The sequence below is a fragment of the Felis catus genome, chromosome D1, assembly GCF_018350175.1.
Source record: "Felis catus isolate Fca126 chromosome D1, F.catus_Fca126_mat1.0, whole genome shotgun sequence".
Taxonomy (NCBI): domain Eukaryota; kingdom Metazoa; phylum Chordata; class Mammalia; order Carnivora; family Felidae; genus Felis; species Felis catus.
In genome coordinates, this window is record NC_058377.1 from 6,754,227 (window position 1) to 6,773,740 (window position 19,514).

Here is a 19,514-nt window from a genome sequence, read left to right on the forward strand (position 1 = left end):
AAGTGAAAACTTCATGCGGAATTTCAAGAAGCTGAGGCTATGGCTGAAAGATGGTGGCTTGAGAAATAATGAATGTAAAATATATAATAATATTGCATTTGAATTTACTCCTTATCAAAAATAAAATCTTATCCTCCCCTAAGTCATGACATCTAGCCTTTGGCTGAATGCTGATGGATGCTCTCCCATGTACAACTTCAACATACTAAAAGGTTCTAATAATATCCAGGCTAAAATAGTCAAACACTTTAATTACAAGAATTCCCAGATTTAATACACGACTACATTAATCAGAAAGTAATGTCCACAATAAAGAGTAGGTCCTTACGTGTACTTACAAAAGTAGGCATAAGTTGTTTATAGTACATATACTCTGATCCAAAAATGTAGTCCCCGGGTACCTGACTGTTAAAATAGATTACCGAGTATACGCTACAACTAAGTCCAGGACTTTGGACTTTTAAGGTAAAATGGAGGTTATGGTTTTACTCTTGAACGTGAATGCAAGTTCCAAGTGCAGGTTGTTTTTGGACTATATCTAATGGCTCCTGGCTGGTGACCTAACAATCTTGAATAAAGCAAACTTTATTTGTATGTGAATTCTTAGTACTTAGCAAATACTAATACATATTAATTGAATGAGAAGAAAATCTGTATTTTCCAACATTATGTGAACTTGTGAAAAAGTGGCTTGCAAAGGAATTTAATCAAAGTATCTAAATGAGAATGACTGCCAATATAAAGTAGTTCAAACTTTTGAAGTTACCGAAAATATTTATTCAAACCTAACTGTAGTACAGTATCACACTGAGTTAAATAAACATTAAGTGTATGATATGTAGTTCCTTATGAATAGACCACTGCCATATCATAACTCACAAGACAAATTTCTGCAGTAAGATTCAGCAATTATGACGTGATTTCCACACTGAGAAAGAGAAGTAGGATGCATTTAGTTTTCTGAAGGCCCAGTATAAAAAAAAGGCCGAGGAAAAGGACTCTTTAACAACATACACACCTGTAGAAAAAAATCCTGATATACTGATATTTAACCAAACAGAAAGCACTTAAGAGAATATACTTTAATCTAGGCACAATTGGTCACATATTAAAGATAATTTCTGTTCTCATAAAGATTTAAACGAATTTTTCAACTTAACTGATGCATGTGAGTCTGAAACAGAGAAGGCACCTCTTTCATTCTCCTTAAGGACTCTGTGAGAGTAACTCTTCGTAACACCTTAGGGGGCACTCTATCTAAGTATAGACACAGTTATGTAACTGCCCATTTTAGAAGAAACTACATTAAAATATAAAACTATGATTTTTCTTTTTTACATCTTATGATGGACACAGCTTCCCAGACGATGGCCCTCCACACAAGCTTTAACCCAGAACACAAGACTTAAATCAAATGTGCACTGGTCACTACTACGTAAGAAGTGCTATGGATTAGTGCAATTCTTCAAATCCCCAGTATGTGGGGGAAAAGGATATACATACCAAGAAGTCTCAACTACCACATGAATAGACTTTGTATGGCTCAATAGTCTAAACATTTAAAGTTCTGTAAAAGATCTCAAAAGTTATAAACAAAAGATCAGAACACTCAAAAATGGTTTACAAAATTCTCTTTAAAACAAAGAGACCAGAACCATCAGAAGAAACAGTGAAAGTGTAAAACTTCAGGAATATAACCTTTACTGTAATAAGAAGGGGTAATAAAGTATTCACTCTAGAAAAAATCCTAAATTGTTAATTTCTGGTCTCTCTACCACCAGATGAGGTTGTCATCACTTCTGTACTACTTTGTGGCTGTCTTCAAACATCTTGTAGGACAGTCACCAAAGGCAACTGTAAGGAAAAGCATCATTTTCCCCCCAAAAGTGAGAAACTAGTCCAGATGCATCAACCTCAGAGTTAGGGATCACAAGAAGTCAAAAAACACAATGTAAGAACACTAGGCTGATTTAACCTCTATTTCAACCAGATTCATACAATATTTACAGTACATAATTGTCACAGCTATACAGTTTTGCAGATTGGATTTACTTACATTTCTGCAAATGTTTTTTCCAAAATAAAAAATATACCAGGTAAATCTATTTACAAAGTAGGAAGCTGCTTCAGAAACAGCATGATTCAGGTATAAAGTGAAATTTCAGTACAAGGAAAGTGCAGGTCAGGTTCTGTCAGTATCTCATTCCCTACACTCAGAGTTTAAGGGATACGAGTTTTAAACAGCTACTGTTCTTTTAGGTTCAGAGTGTTTACTCATCATAATGCAATGATAACAAAAATTTGTCCACATCCATTCCAGCTGGAAATGAACTGGGTAGCTTCTTTTTCTGTTAAAAAAAAAAAAAAAGGAAAGAAAAGAAAAAAAAAAGAAAAAAGAAAGAAAGAAAAGAAAAAAAAGAAAAAATAAACCTAAGTTAACATATTGAACTCAAACAAGGGCAAAAAACTTTCATTTACAACCTTATATCAGGTTCTTCCTATACTACTACAATTCTGCCAAAACTTTTAGTTCACTGGAACTTGAGTTACACAGAGAAGCAGAAACACATTTTCTAAATCCAAAGTTACTAAATTATACCTCAGTGGTACTTTAACATTAGTTTAGGGCAAAAGACATTATACAAATCCAGAGCTGATGAATGCTGAGTAAGATAGAACACGCTTTCTATAAAGGTGGTCATTATTACCAAACCATAAACCTTAGAAAGCTTTACTGACTGTCAGTCACAGGTACCGTTCAAGTCCCCAGCACTTAATGCACCCCACGTATTTTATCAACACTACACTCAGGGAAGACGTGTGGTAACCTCGTATCAAGTGATGCAGCCGAGACTTGAGACTCGGGCGCCACGGGCTTCACCACAGCCACAGACCCAGTGAACAGAAGATGTGAGATTCCGACCCATGCTGGCATGGCATCGAGGCCAACATTCTTCCCCCGACACCATACTTCCCGTAAGACATCCTGAACACCTTTCTTTCTATTCAGTTCACTCACTAAATGGCTAAAGAGGTTTAGGAAAAATGGGTTTCAGTTATCAATGCTCTCCCTGCGTTACCTTCCCACAGACAACTACGGTCAAAGAAAAAACAGGTAAATGTAATTTTTCCTCTGCTCCAACACATTAGCATCTGTTAGAGCCAATGGAAGAGATGGCAGGACGTGCGGAATAAAAACAAGAAGGAAGAGCCGCAAAGTTGCTTTCTACTTGGTAATTCCACACGTGACAGTGGCTTCCCAATCTTTTATGCCTTACGGCATTCTCCCAAACACCTGGGTCCTACCGTGACAGAAACAAAAACCTCCTTTCCCCAAGGAAGACGTTTGGAGATAAATGCCTTAGCAACGGTTTTGCAAACGCTCCATTCCACCTAGACACACACTGAGTACCACACTGGCTGAGACACACCGCCATAAACACATTCTGTCAACCAAAACCCAGAGCTGTCTCGACCAGAACGTGCAGTTAGGGAGCTCTGGCAAAAACGCGGAGATCTCTACTGTGAGCACTGAACGAAGGGCAAAGGTGTGGTTTTGAAATTAAGACTTTCAAACTTGCCTTAATTTTCTTCTTTTTCATCGGTAGTGACGAATTTGCAAGACTTTTATTGGAAGTACGGGAGGTTCGTTCGCGTTCATCTAATTCCTCAATCTTCCGCTTTTTGGTGGCGCTCCTCGAAGATGCTCTGAATTGTTGTTGTGTGTTGTCTTTCAGGGGAGTTGTCGAGGCGGTCCTGGAGATGGCAGCCCGGGACAGAATCATCAGCGTGTGGGCAGCCATGTTCACACTGTTCTCACTCCCTGTCTCGCTGGCAGGGCTGCAGGCAGGCAGGTCTGGGGTGACAGGAGGGACCATGACTTTGGCTGTGCTACTGTCTTCACCAAAACGCCTACTGGAGGGGACCTTGATCCCATCTCTAGGTTCTTCTTTATGTTTGTCCCCTGCCCCCAAGCCCGCCGTCCGGGGTACAGGGGAGTCAGAGCTATCGGGGAGCCTACTTACTGGGCTGTGCCACTGACCATCCTGCAGCATTTCTGAGCCAGGTTTGGTTAGCGGGTTAACCAAAGAAGCGGCACATTTAGTTTGTTCTTGCTTTGGATCCTTCCCAGCTGCACCTACCGAAATGACATTTTTACTACTTGAGGACGTGCCTTGTTTTTTGGTCAGTTCTTGCAGTGAAGTTACGGTTTTCTCATTCCGTATACCCCCATTTTGCTGCCCATTTGACAGTTTTGAAGTTTCGGGATTTTTCTGCCTTTCGACATCGCTGCATAATTCATTCTCCTTATTAGCTGTTGTTTTATGGAAAGATTCAAGTACAATTTCTGTCGGTGGGACTTTCTTTTCTGACTGAGTTTCTTTTGTGGTGCTATGTCGGCTATTGGGAGTTTCTGATTTAGATAAAATCTTAGGCAAAGGAGGTTTCTCTCGGTCTCTTTTGAGAGCATTATTAGAAGGGGCCTTGGAGGTGGAGGACACAGTGGGTGACTCGAGATTAGGAAGTGAAATATCATTCTTTTCCTTGTTTTGGGACACCGCCTTATGGTTTGTGCCCTGTGTATTCGCCACAGAAGCAGTGCTATCAAAACAGAGCACACGTCTGTGGCTTTCAAATGGTTTGCTAGCTGGAACTACACTCTCTAATGAGAAGGGAACCGTGATTTCTTCCAATTTTTTCCCGAGATCGGTGGCCATATTCTTGTCAGACACTTCAGTTCTGTAAAATAAATAAATAAAATTTAGCAACATAAAGAGATCCTTGTCAGACACTTCAGTTCCGCAAATCAATAATTAACTGTTTTTAGCAACACAAAGACATCTTTTATGTTTTTTATCTGAGCATTCAAAAAATCTAGAATGGAAACTACATGGATGCTCACCTTTGTGCATGACATCCAACTAAATGACTAGACGAATCCACCAAATTATTTACCTGCTTTCCTGGAATTATAAATGAAATAATTAGAAAAGAGAAACATTCCTGAGAGAAAGAGTACATTACTCTGAAAGGAAATGGAACAGACCACAGTATCACACATCATGAGAAAAATTTAAATGACCGCTAATGTACAAATGAAGTACTCTCACATACTGGGTGTAAAAAGCAGCTTCTAATTTTATATAAAAGACAGTCACTCATCCATTTTACAGAGGAAATACACACATGGAGCAAATGACTTGTTTCCAACTTCAGGCAAATATTATGAATCCAGTCTCTGGATTTATCGATTACAATGTTCAACATAGCACTTAAGGGTACTCCTTAGATTCAGAAAGTTAAAGAAAGCAATATATTAATGCCTATTTTGAAATTCTGCCCATTTCACTGTCATATTTGCAAGCCTATGTCAGGCAGAGCACCAGCTCTGGAGTTTTAATAGCCATATTTTAATTTCCACGGACTTAGGAACTGATGTGGGGAGTAGCAAGATATGAAGCTAGAGAGAAAAGCAGAGATGAGCTCATAAAGGACCTTGTGCATTATGCAAAAGGTTTCTTTTTTTATATATATATTTATTTTGAGAGACAGGGAGGGAAGGAGGGAATCTTTTTTTTTTTTTTTTTTTTTTTTTTGAGAGAGAGAATCTTAAGCAGGTTGTGCGTTGTCAGCACAGAGCCTGACACAGGACTCAAACTCACACACCACGAGATCATGACCTGAGCTGAAACCCGGAGTCGGACGCTCAACTCACTGAGCCACCCAGACGCCCCTTTGCAAAAGGTTTCATGGAGAATCCTTAAGAGTTTAAAATAGGGAAGATGCATAAATCGATTTATGTTTTAGGAAGTCATTCTGGCGGTAGTGTAGAAGATGGACTGGAGAAGCAAGAAAACTGCAAAGAGAAATTCTACATACATGACTACAAATACTCCAGGTAAGAGACGAGAGAGGCGTCAGGAGACAGGGATGGGCATTCATAAAGACATGAAGGGTGAAGGAAGACTCAATGGTGACATCAACCAAGGAGAAAAAAGCAGGGAGAGGAGGAGGTCTTTGACAGGGAAGAGGTGAGAGGCCGAGACATGTCGAAGTTGAAGGTCTTGAGTTAGGCACGAGAGCGGGAGTGCACTAGTTGAGTGGTGGGTTCAAAAGCCACCAACAGTATCAAGTGCTAGAGGGAATAAGGTTAGAATGGAAACGATGCAAAGCATATGACATTATCAGGAGGCCACTTATGATCTCCATTTAAACAGCTGTAGTGGAAACAGGAGAAAAGACAATAACGTGGATGAAGAAAGAATGGGAGACGGAAGTGTTGGGGATAAACAAAGGGCTGGCAGGTGAGACAAACCCAAGGAACTTTACAGCCAGAGAGGGAAGGATCCAAACAAGAAAAATTTAAGACATACATAGGACACAAGATGCAGGCAGACTGCATTAACCTTAGGAAGAGCGAGATCATTATTCCTGTAAGAAAGAAAGGAAAGGGAGGAATGATTCTGGAAGAACAGGTACACACCAAATGGGAGTGATGTGAGAAAATGCAGTTTCCTACTGATGAGGTGGGAGAGAAGAGTGCTGGCCTGACAGGAAGAGGGTGGGGACTGAAGAGACGTGAGAAGAGCTGTGAAGTCAGAAAGAGCCTGAAGGGGGATGGGAAAGAGCGCCAGGAAGACATGTGGAGTGACCGCTAAGAGACCGTGAACAGCCCCACTTTGAATGCAATGCCGGAGAGCCCAGGTATAAAGGCAGGGATGGGTGCCGGGACAGACCCAGGGCGGACAGCAGCAAGAGGGACGGTAGAAGAATGTGTTGGCTGAGGCCGTACACCGTGGGTCTAGCCTGGATGGGGAAGGGAGTCTCCAGGAAGGAAATGGGAGGTTCATGTGAAGTGTGAAAGTTCAAGTAATGGGAACTCACACTGGCGGCCGAGGTTCTCCGGTACGGGGGGAAGAGGTACGGGAGAGGCTGACTGGCACACACATACAGACTTGGAGATGGAGGGGTCTAAGGATCATGCAGGTTAGGCTGCGGGCCAGGCTGACACCACAGGCATTCATCATCCATGAGGATGGGAAGTGTGAGAACTAGATGCAACCCCGAAATGAAGATCGGATATTGTTCTGTACACAGTGTCTTCTGTGGAACACAAATCTTTAATTTTGGAGTAGTCAGTGCTATCAACTTTTTCCACTATAAGTGGAAAGTGATTTTTTTTTTTCATTTTTTAAAGCAATCCTTTTATCCTTGTGCCATTAAGCCATTCTCTTACATTTCTTTTAGTGTTTAATTGTTTTGCTTTACATTTTTAGGTCTTTAATCACCTTGGATTTCACCTTTCACCTTTGTATATGGTATGAGGAAGGGATGTAAAGTTTTTCCTATAATGTATGTAATGGCCAATGGGATTAATTTATTAAACAATCTTTCCCCTTCTCTGACTTCTGATGTTACCTCCACCACATACAAATTCCCTTAAGTACATGGTCTCTTTCCGAAGTCTATTTTGTTCCATTTGCCTTTTTTGTTTTTATTACTAAAAAAAAACTTCAAGCAAAGGTTGGACAATCACCTGTTGGGAATGAGACAAGTATTCAAAAAGAAAATACTGTGGCGTTGCTGCAAACAAATGCATATAGAGAACATAAAACTGACATTAATGAACTTAAAAATGTACCTGTACAAGGCTTGTTTCTCAGTCCCTGAGTCTTCTGAGACTTTGGAGGGATGGGGAATTGAGGGATACTTCTACTGCACACAGGTGCCGCCAAAGGCATATGAAGGACCTAGAAGAGAAGCAGCTGTTCACTATACTACGTTCGAGAAGCATCACTGTGCCATTTTCAATTCAAAAATCTTACCTGCTGAGGTGGAGCAGGAAAGGTATTTCCATTCTGTCCAACCACAGATACAGGGATCATCCCCACCATTCCTTGGAGTACAGGTTGGACAGGAGAGGCAATTATGATGGCAGATCCTTAAAAAAAAGAAAAAAAAAATCTCAGTAAGCTTCTCATAAACAAGAGACTCCAAAGTAATTATTAATTTAAAGTAAATTCTATAAAATTGTATCTCTTTCCCTTAGAATCTACTCTCCTTAAAAAAATTTAGGAACAGCAAGGCTACAAATTAAGAAAAAGGCAACCTGAATTATTAATCTTATGGCCCTTTCGGCCAGAACTGCCATCTTCCAGTAATTCACGCAAATGACCAACACAAAGGGAAAGAGGGGGAGTACCCACTATATATTCTCTAGGCCTTACGGAGGCCTGGAACAATACGGAGTTGTTCTTTGGACACATTCATGCAAATCTACAAGCAAGGTGATGTTGCGGACATCAAGCGAATGGGCACTGTTCAAAAGGGAATGCCCCACAACTGTTAACAGGGCAAAACTGAACAGTCTACAATGGTACCTGGCATGCTGTTGGCACTGTTAAGAGTAAGTTAAGGTCAAGATTCTCACCCAGAAATAATGTGCATATCGAGCACATTAAGCACTCAAAGAGCCGAGATAGCTTCTTGAAGTGTGTGGAGGAAAACGAACAGATAAAGCAGGAAGCCAAAGAGAAAGGTACTTGGGTTCAACTGCAGCACCAGCCTGCCCCACCCAGAGAAACACACTTTGTGAGAACCAAGGGAAAGGAGCCTGAGCTGCCAGAGTCCATTGCCTATGAGTTCACGGTGTGATAACTGTAAAAAAATAAAAGCCCTCAGGCCTGTAATACATACGTACACACACAAATATACAAAGCAATCTTACAGCATTTGGTCAAGGTAAGTATCACGAGTAATGCATTAGACTTCACAGCCAGGAGATCACATTATAGCTATATGTTGACTGTCTGGCTAGAATAGTGAAACTGATTAGAAAATTGATGGTGAAGGCTTCAAGTTTCAATCTTATACCAGAAAATTAGGGTCTCAACTGAATGTTTATGGCTCAAGACTCGCTCAGACTCCAACCTATAACCTCTAATGGTACTTGTCAAAAAGAGTCCAGGGAAGTGTACAAACCGTCAAAACTATGGGAGGAAATTACAATGGCTATATGCTCCCTAGAAATCAACAATATAGTCTGTGGCTATCCTCACATATCCCTGTCGCACAAGTGAAACGTTTCCTTAAAGTCACTAACAGTTCCTGTCAGGTGGATCTCACTTTCACAAACACCCACTTCAGTCTCTCAAATACCTACTTACACTTAAGAATTCCCTTCCTTGGGATGCCTGGGGCTTAGTCTGTTAAGCATCCGACTCTTGATTTTGGCTCAGGTCATGATGTCGCAGCTTGTGGGATTGAGCTCGGTTGTCGGACTCTGTGCTGACATCATGGAACCCACTTGGGATTCTGTCTCTCTGCCCCTCCCCTGCTCTCTCACTCTCAAAATAAATGCATGAACCTTCCAAAAAAAAAAAAAAAAAAAAAAAAAAAGAATTCCCCTCCTTTACTCCAACTACTACTTCATTTCTCTGAGCTTTAGCTCAAGTCCCACATTCTCTACTAATTCTGATCCCTCTTTTATGTTATTTTAAACAGCACTTCAAGCAGATCCATCATGCTTGCTAGTTGATTGTTCACATTTAGTCACATTTTATTATATGCCTATAATATAAAAAAAAAAAGGGAAAGGAGTTTGGGAACCAATATATAAGGAAAGGTACATGAATGATGTATCATCGGCTCCATCTCCAAGAATCACTGAAACCAGTGAATTCTGTAACTTAAAAAAAAAAAAACAACAACTTTATTTATCTGGGGGGGTGCAGATAGAGAGAGGGAGAGAGAGAATCCCAAGCAGGCTCCGCAGTGGCAGTGCAGAATCTGACGTGGGGCTCGAAACCCACAAATCATGAGATCATGGCCTAAGCCAAAGTCGAGAGTCGGACAATCAATTGACTGAACCACCCAGGCTCTCCATGAATTCCATAACTTACTACTAGATTTAAAAAAAGGTTTGAGTGAATGAATTAGGGAGAGAAAACAAGGGCATCAACACAAATTTCAGTCTTTTCTCACACTATATATCCATGATTTATCACCTGCTAGTCAATAACTGCACACGCAAGAGAAATGAGATACCATTCCAGAGACGTGAACTTCAACGTGTTCTTGAAGTTACCTTGTGAAAAGCTGGGTGACACGGTTTGATTGACAGCAAATACGCTGTTTGACCTTGGCGGTGTCTGTAACTGAGGCGGCGGGGGCTGAGCAGTTCCAGGTACGGAATTTCCAGGCAACACCACCACATTAGACTGACTGACAGTGGTTCCTAAGGCTGTTGGATCAGTCACGCATGTAGCTATCAGAATGTTATTTGAATTTCCGAAAGTTGTGCTTGTAGCTGGCATCAACTGTATGTATCCGCCATCCTTGGAGACGCACGGTGGGGCACTGGCTGAAAAAGCAACGCTGCCTTCACTCTGAGCATTCACTGCGGAGTCTTCGGGTTTGAGGGCCAAGAGGCTCTGTTCCACCGATGCTGAATCCCCTGTTCTTTCCGCAGATGTGAGAGTGCCTGCGGCTTCTTCTGAAGACAGGCACTTAACCAATTCTCCATTTTTGGCAGGGGACTTAGTGGGAGAGGACAGTATTATAGTCGGCAGGTTCTCCCCACTGATACTAGAAACAGCACTGTTCAGTTCAGTATCTGAGGAAACAAATGGATCGTCACTAATGATAATTTTGAGAGAGACAATATTTGCTGCATCCACGTCTGCCGAGCTGTCAACACCAGGTCTGTCACTGGTGTTCTGGGACTCGGGGTGAGAACCTCCCACTGAAGAACACACAGATTCTGACAGAACAGCACGTTTATCTTCTACAGGATCACCTTCTGGAGCAATCAATGCAACTTCCCCACAGTTACCATTCTCACTTAAAGTGAGAAAAATACTATCTCCATCTTCTTTTAAAGATGAAGGCTCTTGCGAATCGCCAGCAACTTTCTCAGACCTTGAGGGCTGAGTTTCATGTTCTTCTGCGTGATTTAACTCAAGAGACGATGAACCATCAGGCGGCTGTTTAACTGAAGATGTTGTATCTTCCAGACAAATGTCTACTTGTTCGGATATATTTAAACCTGAACTTTCAACCGATACAGGTAATATCTTGCTTTGAAGTGGAGAATTATCATGACAATCCACATGTTGTTGTGATGTGACCGGCAATCCGTTGTGAATCTCAGGTTCACTCTGCAGAATCTCTTTAGGGTCTGGTGACTTAGAACCAGGGAGGTTAGTTTTAAGTCTTCCTGTGTTGTTAGAGCTTTCACAAAACTGACTTGTTTTAGATGTCTTTCCAGTTAATGGAATATTTTGGGATAAAAGCTGAGAACTCTTCCCAGAGAGAACGAAGTTTTCACTGTTAGTTTCCCCCCCGAGGGAAACAAATGACGTTACTGGTATACCAGACTGATCAGGCTGTAATGGAGAATCACGTGGCGCATCCGGCAAGAGAGAACTCTTTCCGACCTCCATTGCCATGGCGGTTTCAGTGGACATCTGATGGGTGTATAATTCGGCACAACGCTGATTACATTCGGCATCAGAATTTACTCTTTGGTTAAAGTCATTCAAATGAGGCACAGATTCAAAGGAAATATCGAGGTTACACTTCTGTTCATTAGGTACACCCGTTTTAAATGCCTTTTTCTGGACGCTAGAGCCTATCTGAGAAAAGTGTTCCTGTGCTTCTGGTCTAAGCTCATCGTGGTTGCTGCCATTCTTCAAGGCACTGGATGTGTCTTCATTTTGATAGGATGTACAAAATGGGGGCTGCCCAGACTGATCACCTGCAAAATAGGATGGAAGAGACAGATAGGGAGTATGCGTTGCTTTCTGAGGGAGTCACGTTTACTGTAAAACCTGTTTTGTCAAGGAAGTAACGCATCTTGGACATAACGGAAAGGGCAAGTCTGAAAAACCGTATCTCACATTTTCTGAGTATCAAAAAATTCACAGGCACTTTTTTTTCTTTCTTTCTTTTTTTTTTTTTTTTAAATTACTGATGCCTTTCTGAGTAACTGCCAGATTGTTTTTCAAACCTCTTGGAAAACAAATGACACAATGAAGGAAAAAGTATATAGGTTTCAGAACATCCAATGTTTATCAGTATGTAAAACTGGCCCCACACATGCAGCTGTTTTCACAATAGCTGGCTTTTCAACTTCTACCATTTCTACCAACCTTACTTTATCTGATATATTTTTCACGGTGAAACGGGCCAAGTACACTGTGCATCATCAGCATTTGATGTTACTGTCTACTGTGTGCAACATTCAACGTTCAGTAGAAACATAGGAATATGACCTAAAATGTTTTAATATCCAGAATTCAAGACTATCACTACAGTATATAATTCCCTCTAAGCAAGTAAGATATAGATCTTGAGCACTCAGTTGCACTTGCTTACCAGGCTAAATGATTAATAACACACACCAACGTTTCATAGCAGAGATTTGGACTTGTAACACACAAAAAACTGTTAAATGTTATATAGACTTTTGTCAAAGTGGTCAATTCTATTAATGCTAAATTGCACAGGTCAACAGTTATGAAAGAATGAGTACTAAAAATTCTCCTTTTAATCAAATTACTAAAAGGCTTGGGATTTTTTCTTTAATGAAAAGAAAAAAACTTATTCTTACCAGATTGTTCTGATTCAAAAGAACCTTTAACTGCTAGATTAGTTTCATCTGCTAACACTACACTGGGATTGGTGTCCAGATGTGGACTGCAAATGCCTTGGGATATCTGTTTATTATTCTTGGATTTACCTGTTAGAAAGGGAACAGGGAAATAACTGGTTAAATGATCAAAATAAAAAAAAGCATCAGTTAATACAACTTAACGGTGATCCATCAAATGTTTAACTTTATGTCTTTTGGATATAGCCTTGTATATCATGGACAAAACCAAAGACTTTTGTAACAGACTGGTAGTTCTTAAGCTTTAGCCTACATCAGAATCATCTGGAGAGTCCAAGAATTTGCATTTTTAACGTGTTCTCAGATAATGCTGATAATGCTGGTCTGGAGACTGAGAATACTGCATGAGACCATAAAATTGAGGGCAATAGCCAATTTCTTGCATTCCTTTTGTACTATCCAATTGTGTTTAATATAATGTATGTGTTAACCTCAACATATTTGTGCTGACTGGCAAAAACGCCCACAAAAAAAACAAAATACAAAATGTTTTCCATTTTTTTTTTTTAACGTTTATTTATTTTTGAGACAGGGAGAGACAAAGCATGAACAGGGGAGGGTCAGAGAGAGAGGGAGACACAGAACCCGAAACAGGCTCCAGGCTCTGAGCTGTCAGCACAGAGCCCGACGTGGGGCTCAAACTCACGGACCGCGAGATCACGACCTGAGCCGAAGTTGGAGGCTCAACTGACTGAGCCACCCAGGCACCCGTTTTCCATTTTTATAGCTAAAGTTTAAGGAAAAAACCCACCCTCCCCCACTCCCAGACCCTTCACAGCCATAGATTTGCTTTGAAGAAAATAGGATATTTTTCCAGATGCTCTGGGAATGTTGCTTCAGTCTGGTTAAGGTGCCCGAGAAATGGAAACTTTTTTCTTCTAACTGCCTTGAAAGAAATGGTCTACTTACCATAGTCAAAGAGATCGAAAAGTGCCTGAAATGCCGGATCTGATTCTGTCTGCTCCAGTATGTCCTGGATAGCCTCCTCAGACATATGGATTTCACTCTGCAAAAAAAAGAGTGATCCTAACTCAATTAGTATAGTTTAATACCAGCAAAATAATCATAGGACATCTGATAGCTCTCAACTTCTATGTATAATTATTTCCCTCCAGGAAAATTTCTTCTGATTATGACACTAGGCTCAGGTGAAATAAATTAAAACAAGACTAGAAAGCAGAAAATGAATGTTCCCTCATTCAACTTCCTAAAGTTAACTGTCTTGGTGCATATATTCCCAAACATTAAACATAAGTAAAATCACACTATAAACATTCTTTTTTAAAAACTTGACATCCAGCACCGAGTAAGTGCACAGCATAATGTCTTCACCTACATATGGTGTGAGATAATGACCACAGTAATTTTGGTTAATATCTATCATCTTATACAGATATAACAACAGGGAAAGTTTTCTGAGAACTCTTAGGACTTACTCTCTTAGCAATTTTCAAATATGCCACACAGCGGTGTTGATGACTCATCATGCTGTACATTACCCTGCAGTGCTGACCGCCTTCATCCAACTGCCCCACTCTCAATGCCCTGCCTCTGGTAACCACAAATCTCATCTATTTTCCTATTAGTTTGGCCTCCTCCTGTATAAAATCTCACACTTTTTATCTACCTGTTTTGGCCTCTTAATATTAAATGCTTTCCTGAAGTGTCAGACAATCCTTGCACGTCCATTCACATTTGAGTAGCATGCCAAAAGCTACCTGCAAACTCTGTGCTAAGGGAGGGAGCTTGTCAATTACCAGGTATGCAACAGAATAATCTCACAGAACCATCCGTATTTTTAGTTTTTTTTTTTTTTTTTTTTACATTTTTGTGAGAGAAAGGAAGAGGGAGAGTGTGCAGAGGGTGGAGGCAGAGAGAGAGTGAGACACAATCCCAAGCAGGCTCTGCTCTGTCAGTAAAGAGCCTGATGTGGGGCCTGAACTCACAAACCACGAGATCATGACCTGGGCTGAAATCAAGTGTCGGAAGCTTAACTGACTGAGCCACCTAGGCACCACTAAGTTTTTTTTTTGTTTGTTTTGAGGGAGTTAGATTTCTTGGTGGATGAGTTTAGGGCTGACAAACGTGTTTCTGGTAAACAGTGTGAATGGGGGCAATGTTGAGACTTTAACTACGACCTCCTAAATGTTGCACGCTGTCTTCCTGCTTTAGCTATCTTTACATCTGCTTTCGGAGCTACTGGTGCTAAGCTTTTTGGGATTTCTATGTGGTAAAGTTGGTTTTTCCTGAGCTTCGCCTTTACTGGCTTAGAACTCGGAATCTCATAAGTACTACATGTCCGTTTTGACTTCTGTAAGTTTCTTTTTTCCCTTTTCTATCCTCTTTCCTTTGTTCTTGTGAGTTTTTAAAATTTCCCTACACTGTCTAGTAGTAGGGTACAAAACTAAATGTTTAATACACTATGTAATAAAAATGAATCCCTTTGTAACAGGCTTTTTGTTTGCTAACTATGCCACGATTTAACCAATTACCACTGCTGGATGTTAGAATTTTTTCAAATTTTCAGTTACAGTAGTGAATACTACAATGAAAATCTTTATCTAGGAATCTGTTCATTTCTTTCTAATTTTTTTTTTTAACGTTTATTTATTTTTGAGACAGAGAGAGACAGAGCATGAACAGAGGAGGGGCAGAAAGACAGGGAAACACAGAATCTGAAATGGGCTCCAGGCTCTGAGCTGTCAGCACAGAGCCTGACGCGGGGCTCGAACTCACGGACTGTGAGATCATGACCTGAGCTGAAGTCGGACGCTTAACCGACTGAGCCACCCAGGCGCCCCGGAATCTGTTCATTTCTTACAATAAATTCTTACCAACAGAATTACCGATTCCACTGATGAGAAGCAGCCGGAGGATATACACATTTAAAATTTTGAGAACTGGGGGAAAAAAAAAATGGGGCACCTGGGCGGCTCAGTTGGTTGAACGTTTGACTTCGGCTCAGGTCATGATCTAGCAGTTTGTGAGTTCGAGCCCCGCATAGGGCTCTGTGCTGACAGCTCAGAGCCTGGAGCCTGCTTCGGATTCTGTGTCTCCCCCTCCCTCTACCCGTTCCCTGCTCATGTTCTCTGTCTTTCAAAAATGAATAAACGTTAAAAAAAATTTTTTTAAATTTTGAGAACTGGGGAGCCTGAGCGGCTCAGTTGGTTAAGCGTCCGACTCTTGACTTTGGCTCAGGTTGTGATCTCACAGTTTACGGGATCAAGCCCCACACTGGGCTCTATGCTGACAGCAGGGAGCCTACTTGGGATTCTCTCCCCACCACTCTCAAAATAAACATTTAAAAAATAAAATAAAATTTTTAAGACTACTACCAAGTAGCTTTCCACAGAAGTTGTGTAAGAGTTCCTGTTCTGTGTAACAATGTACAAACTCTTAACAATAATGGGCAATATCAATTTTTAAGCATCGTTAGTCTATTAAATAAAAGTAATCTGTTCTCTTAATTTGTGTTTATTATTGAATTGAATATTACCTCCATGTTTACTAAACATTTCAACATCTTTTTGAGACCAATATGATTTAAACAGAATGACACTGAACACACTTTAAAACAATGCATTCAAAGCTGGTGAGGAACCAAGAGGGTGAAGGGTACATCCTACTCTTAAGCAGTCAACAAAAACGTGCTGAGATTTTTCAAGTTCACAAGTCATTGGGGTAAAGCACCACCATCACCACCACCTTTGTTTCCTTTAAAAGTTGGAGCAAACAGATTAGATTGTTACTTCACACAGGGATACGACAGATACTCAGTGAAAGGCTGGAGTAGTATGCCACAGGGTGTGCAATCTAGCTAGATAAAATGATGTATTTTCCACTTGCATCAATTTTACATGAAAATAGAATTTTTTTTTAAAGAAAAAAATAAAAGAAATATAGACTAAGAAGCAAAACTGGTAAGTCTTGTCAACTAAAATATTATTTCAAAGAAGTTTCAGTACATTCTGGCTGGAGTCTTCGTTTACTCTTCTCATAGTTGAAGATTTAAAATTCTCAATTTTAGTTATTTATAAGTCATGCCAATGTTGCATTTTTCAAGATTGATAAGGCGTACATTTGAATACTGTGGAACAGGAAATTCACATGCAGCAAGAGTTAAAGGGGAACTTTGGATTTTTTTTTCAATAAAAATGGCCATAAAATGAAAAGAAGAACCTGTCTGAAGTTAAAGAGCCAGTCAACTTTGATTACGAGGATGTACAGAGAACATCAACAATTCTTGATGAAATGTGATTTGGGAGGAAGCCTGGAGCTTGAACAAATATTTCTATATGCATGAACTTGAAATTTTACAGTCATGTAAATAATGTCAAGGATTCAATGTAATCAAATTATGAAATGGTGGATGCACTCTTATAAAAGTTAATGTTGATGAAATATACTCTTCTGGTCAATCGTTTTACTCTAAACTTCAAAAGTTACAACCAGAAGAATCCTGAAATACATGTTCCAATCAGTCTTCTAACTATTTTTAAAAATCAAAGTAGAATTTACACACAATAAAAGGCACAGATTTTAAGACCACAGCTCAATGAGCTTTGAGAATTTTAAGGACTATGTAACCACTACTCCAATAAAAAACGTTAAAATGGGGCTCCTGGCTGTCTCAGTGGGGGGAGACTGTGACTCTTATTTTTTTTCTAGTTTAAGAAACAAAGATTGTCAATCTGGATTTTATTTTATTACTATTATCACTATTATTTCTTATTCTCAAGTTTGTTAATATACAGTGTAGTCTTGGCTTCAAGAGGAGAACCCAGTGATTGATTCATGTCTTACGACACCCAGGGCTCATCTCAGAGCTGTGAGTTCGGGCCCCACATTGAGAGTAGAGATTACTTAAAAATAAAATCTTTAAGGAAAACAAAACAAAACAAAAGTAAAACATTTCCACCACTCAAGAAACTCACATACCTATACACACCATTCCCTCTTCTAGAGAATTCTTCTCCTCGGCAAATCACTCCCCTCACCCTCACTGGGGCAACACCTTCTGATTTCTATCACCATAAATTAGTGCTGCATGTTTCAGAACTTTATATAAACGGAAGCACACCATTTGCATTGTTAGTCTATCTTCTTGATCAACATGTTTTAAGATTCATCCATGTTGCTATATATACTAATAGCTCATTCCTTCTTACTGTTCACCAGTATTCTATTTCATGGCTGTCAAAATTTGTTTATTCCTTTTTGTGCTGATGGACATTTGGTGAACATTCTTATAGAAGTCCTTTTGTAAACATATACTTATTTCTTTTGGGTAAGCAGCCTCGTAATTGCTAGGTCAAAAGGAAGGTATACAGTTGTATACATAACTTTGTAAACTATCAGTTTTCCAAGCAGGCTGTACCATTCATAACTTCCATCAGCAATCTTTCAGAGTTCCAGGTGTTTCATATCTTTGTCTCCATTTGATATTGTCAGATTTTTAACTTTTTAGCCACTGTAGTGAGTGAAAGGGTATCTCATTTTATTGTTAAAGTTTACTTATTTTTTTGAGAGAGCGAGAGTAAGCACATGAGCAGGACAGGGGCAGAGAGAGAATCCCAAGCAGGTTTTGAGCTGTCAGCACAGAGCCAGACACGGGGCTCGAACTCACACAAACCATGAGATCATGAATTGTGCCAAAAAGAATGAGACACTTAACTGACTGAGCCACCCAGGCACCCTTCATTGTATTCTTAACTTTCATTTCCCAAATGACAAATAAAGTTATCTTTTTATAGACTTATTAGCCATTCCTCTATCTTCTTTTGTCTGTCCCAGCCTTTTGCCCATTTCTTAAAATGGGTGGTTTATCTTTTTACTATTGATTTGTGGGAGCTCTTTTTATACAGTGGATACAAACTTGTCAGATAAATGTATTAGGAATATTTTCTCCAAGTTGGTGGTTTGATATTTTCTTTAATGATGCTTTTAACAAGCAGGTATTTTAAATTTTAAGGAAGCTTTTTTTTCTTTTTTTAAATTTTTTATGTGTAAAAATATCTTGCTACTCCAAGGTCACAAAGATTTTTAACTACTTAAAAATTTCTACTTCACCTATTCATACAACTAACTAATCACTTCTTAGTGTATCTGATGTTTTTACTACTCAGTTGGGCAATATGTCTTGCTATTCTTTTAAAAATTTATTTAGGGGTGCCTGGGTTGCTCAGTCAGTTGAGCATCAGACTCTTGATATCAGCCCATGTCACGATCGCACGGTTCACGGGATCCAGCCTCACAATGGATGGCGCACTGAGCATGGAGCCTACTTAAGAATCTCTCTCTCTCTGGGGGCCTGGGTGGCTTGGGTGGTTGAGTGGCTGACTCGTGATTTCAGCTCAGGTCATGATCTCATGGCCATGGAATCAAGCCCTGTGTTGGGCTCCATGCTGAGTGTGGAACCTGCTCGGGAATCTCTGTCTCTCTCTCCCCTCCCCACCTCCGCCCCACTATCCTACTAACGCTCTCTCACATTAAAAAGATTCTCTCTCTCTGCCCCCTCCCGTACTTATGCTCTCTCTCCACCAGAAAAACAACAACAACAAAAAAACCAAACTTATATTTCGTTAAATTTACAGAATTTCACTATGGGAAAATATCACAATTAAAAATTATTTATTATTTATTTAGAGAGGGAGAGAGCAAAGTTTGACCAGGGTAGGGATACAGAGGGAGAGAAAACCCCATGCAGGCTCCATGCTAACAGCGCAGAGCCCCAGGCAGGGCTTGATCCCATGAACCGTGAGATCATGGCGTGAGCCAAAACCAAGAACCAGACGCTCAACTGAGTGAGTCACCCAGGTGCCTAGAAAATTTTCTTAAAGTA

The 19,514-nt window shown here is 40.1% G+C and overlaps 1 protein-coding gene across 3 annotated transcripts in view; it reads right to left on the reverse strand.

The window, feature by feature from the left end:
• Positions 1 to 754: 754 nt before the first annotated feature.
• NPAT (nuclear protein, coactivator of histone transcription) overlaps positions 755 to 19,514 on the reverse strand; it is a 52,795-nt gene continuing 34,035 nt past the window's right edge. For 2 of the 3 annotated variants that reach the window (XM_003992329.6, XM_023239069.2), the window contains 8 exons: positions 13,583 to 13,679; positions 12,614 to 12,742; positions 10,088 to 11,758; positions 7,827 to 7,942; positions 7,643 to 7,751; positions 4,904 to 4,964; positions 3,582 to 4,740; positions 755 to 2,348 (listed from right to left, as the gene is read on the reverse strand). In XM_003992329.6, the coding sequence (XP_003992378.1) occupies positions 2,271 to 2,348; positions 3,582 to 4,740; positions 4,904 to 4,964; positions 7,643 to 7,751; positions 7,827 to 7,942; positions 10,088 to 11,758; positions 12,614 to 12,742; positions 13,583 to 13,679 (3,420 nt within the window). In that variant the 3' untranslated portion in view covers positions 755 to 2,270. The remainder of the gene's footprint in view (positions 2,349 to 3,581; positions 4,741 to 4,903; positions 4,965 to 7,642; positions 7,752 to 7,826; positions 7,943 to 10,087; positions 11,759 to 12,613; positions 12,743 to 13,582; positions 13,680 to 19,514) is intronic. The other variant, XM_045038245.1, reaches the window with a different exon arrangement.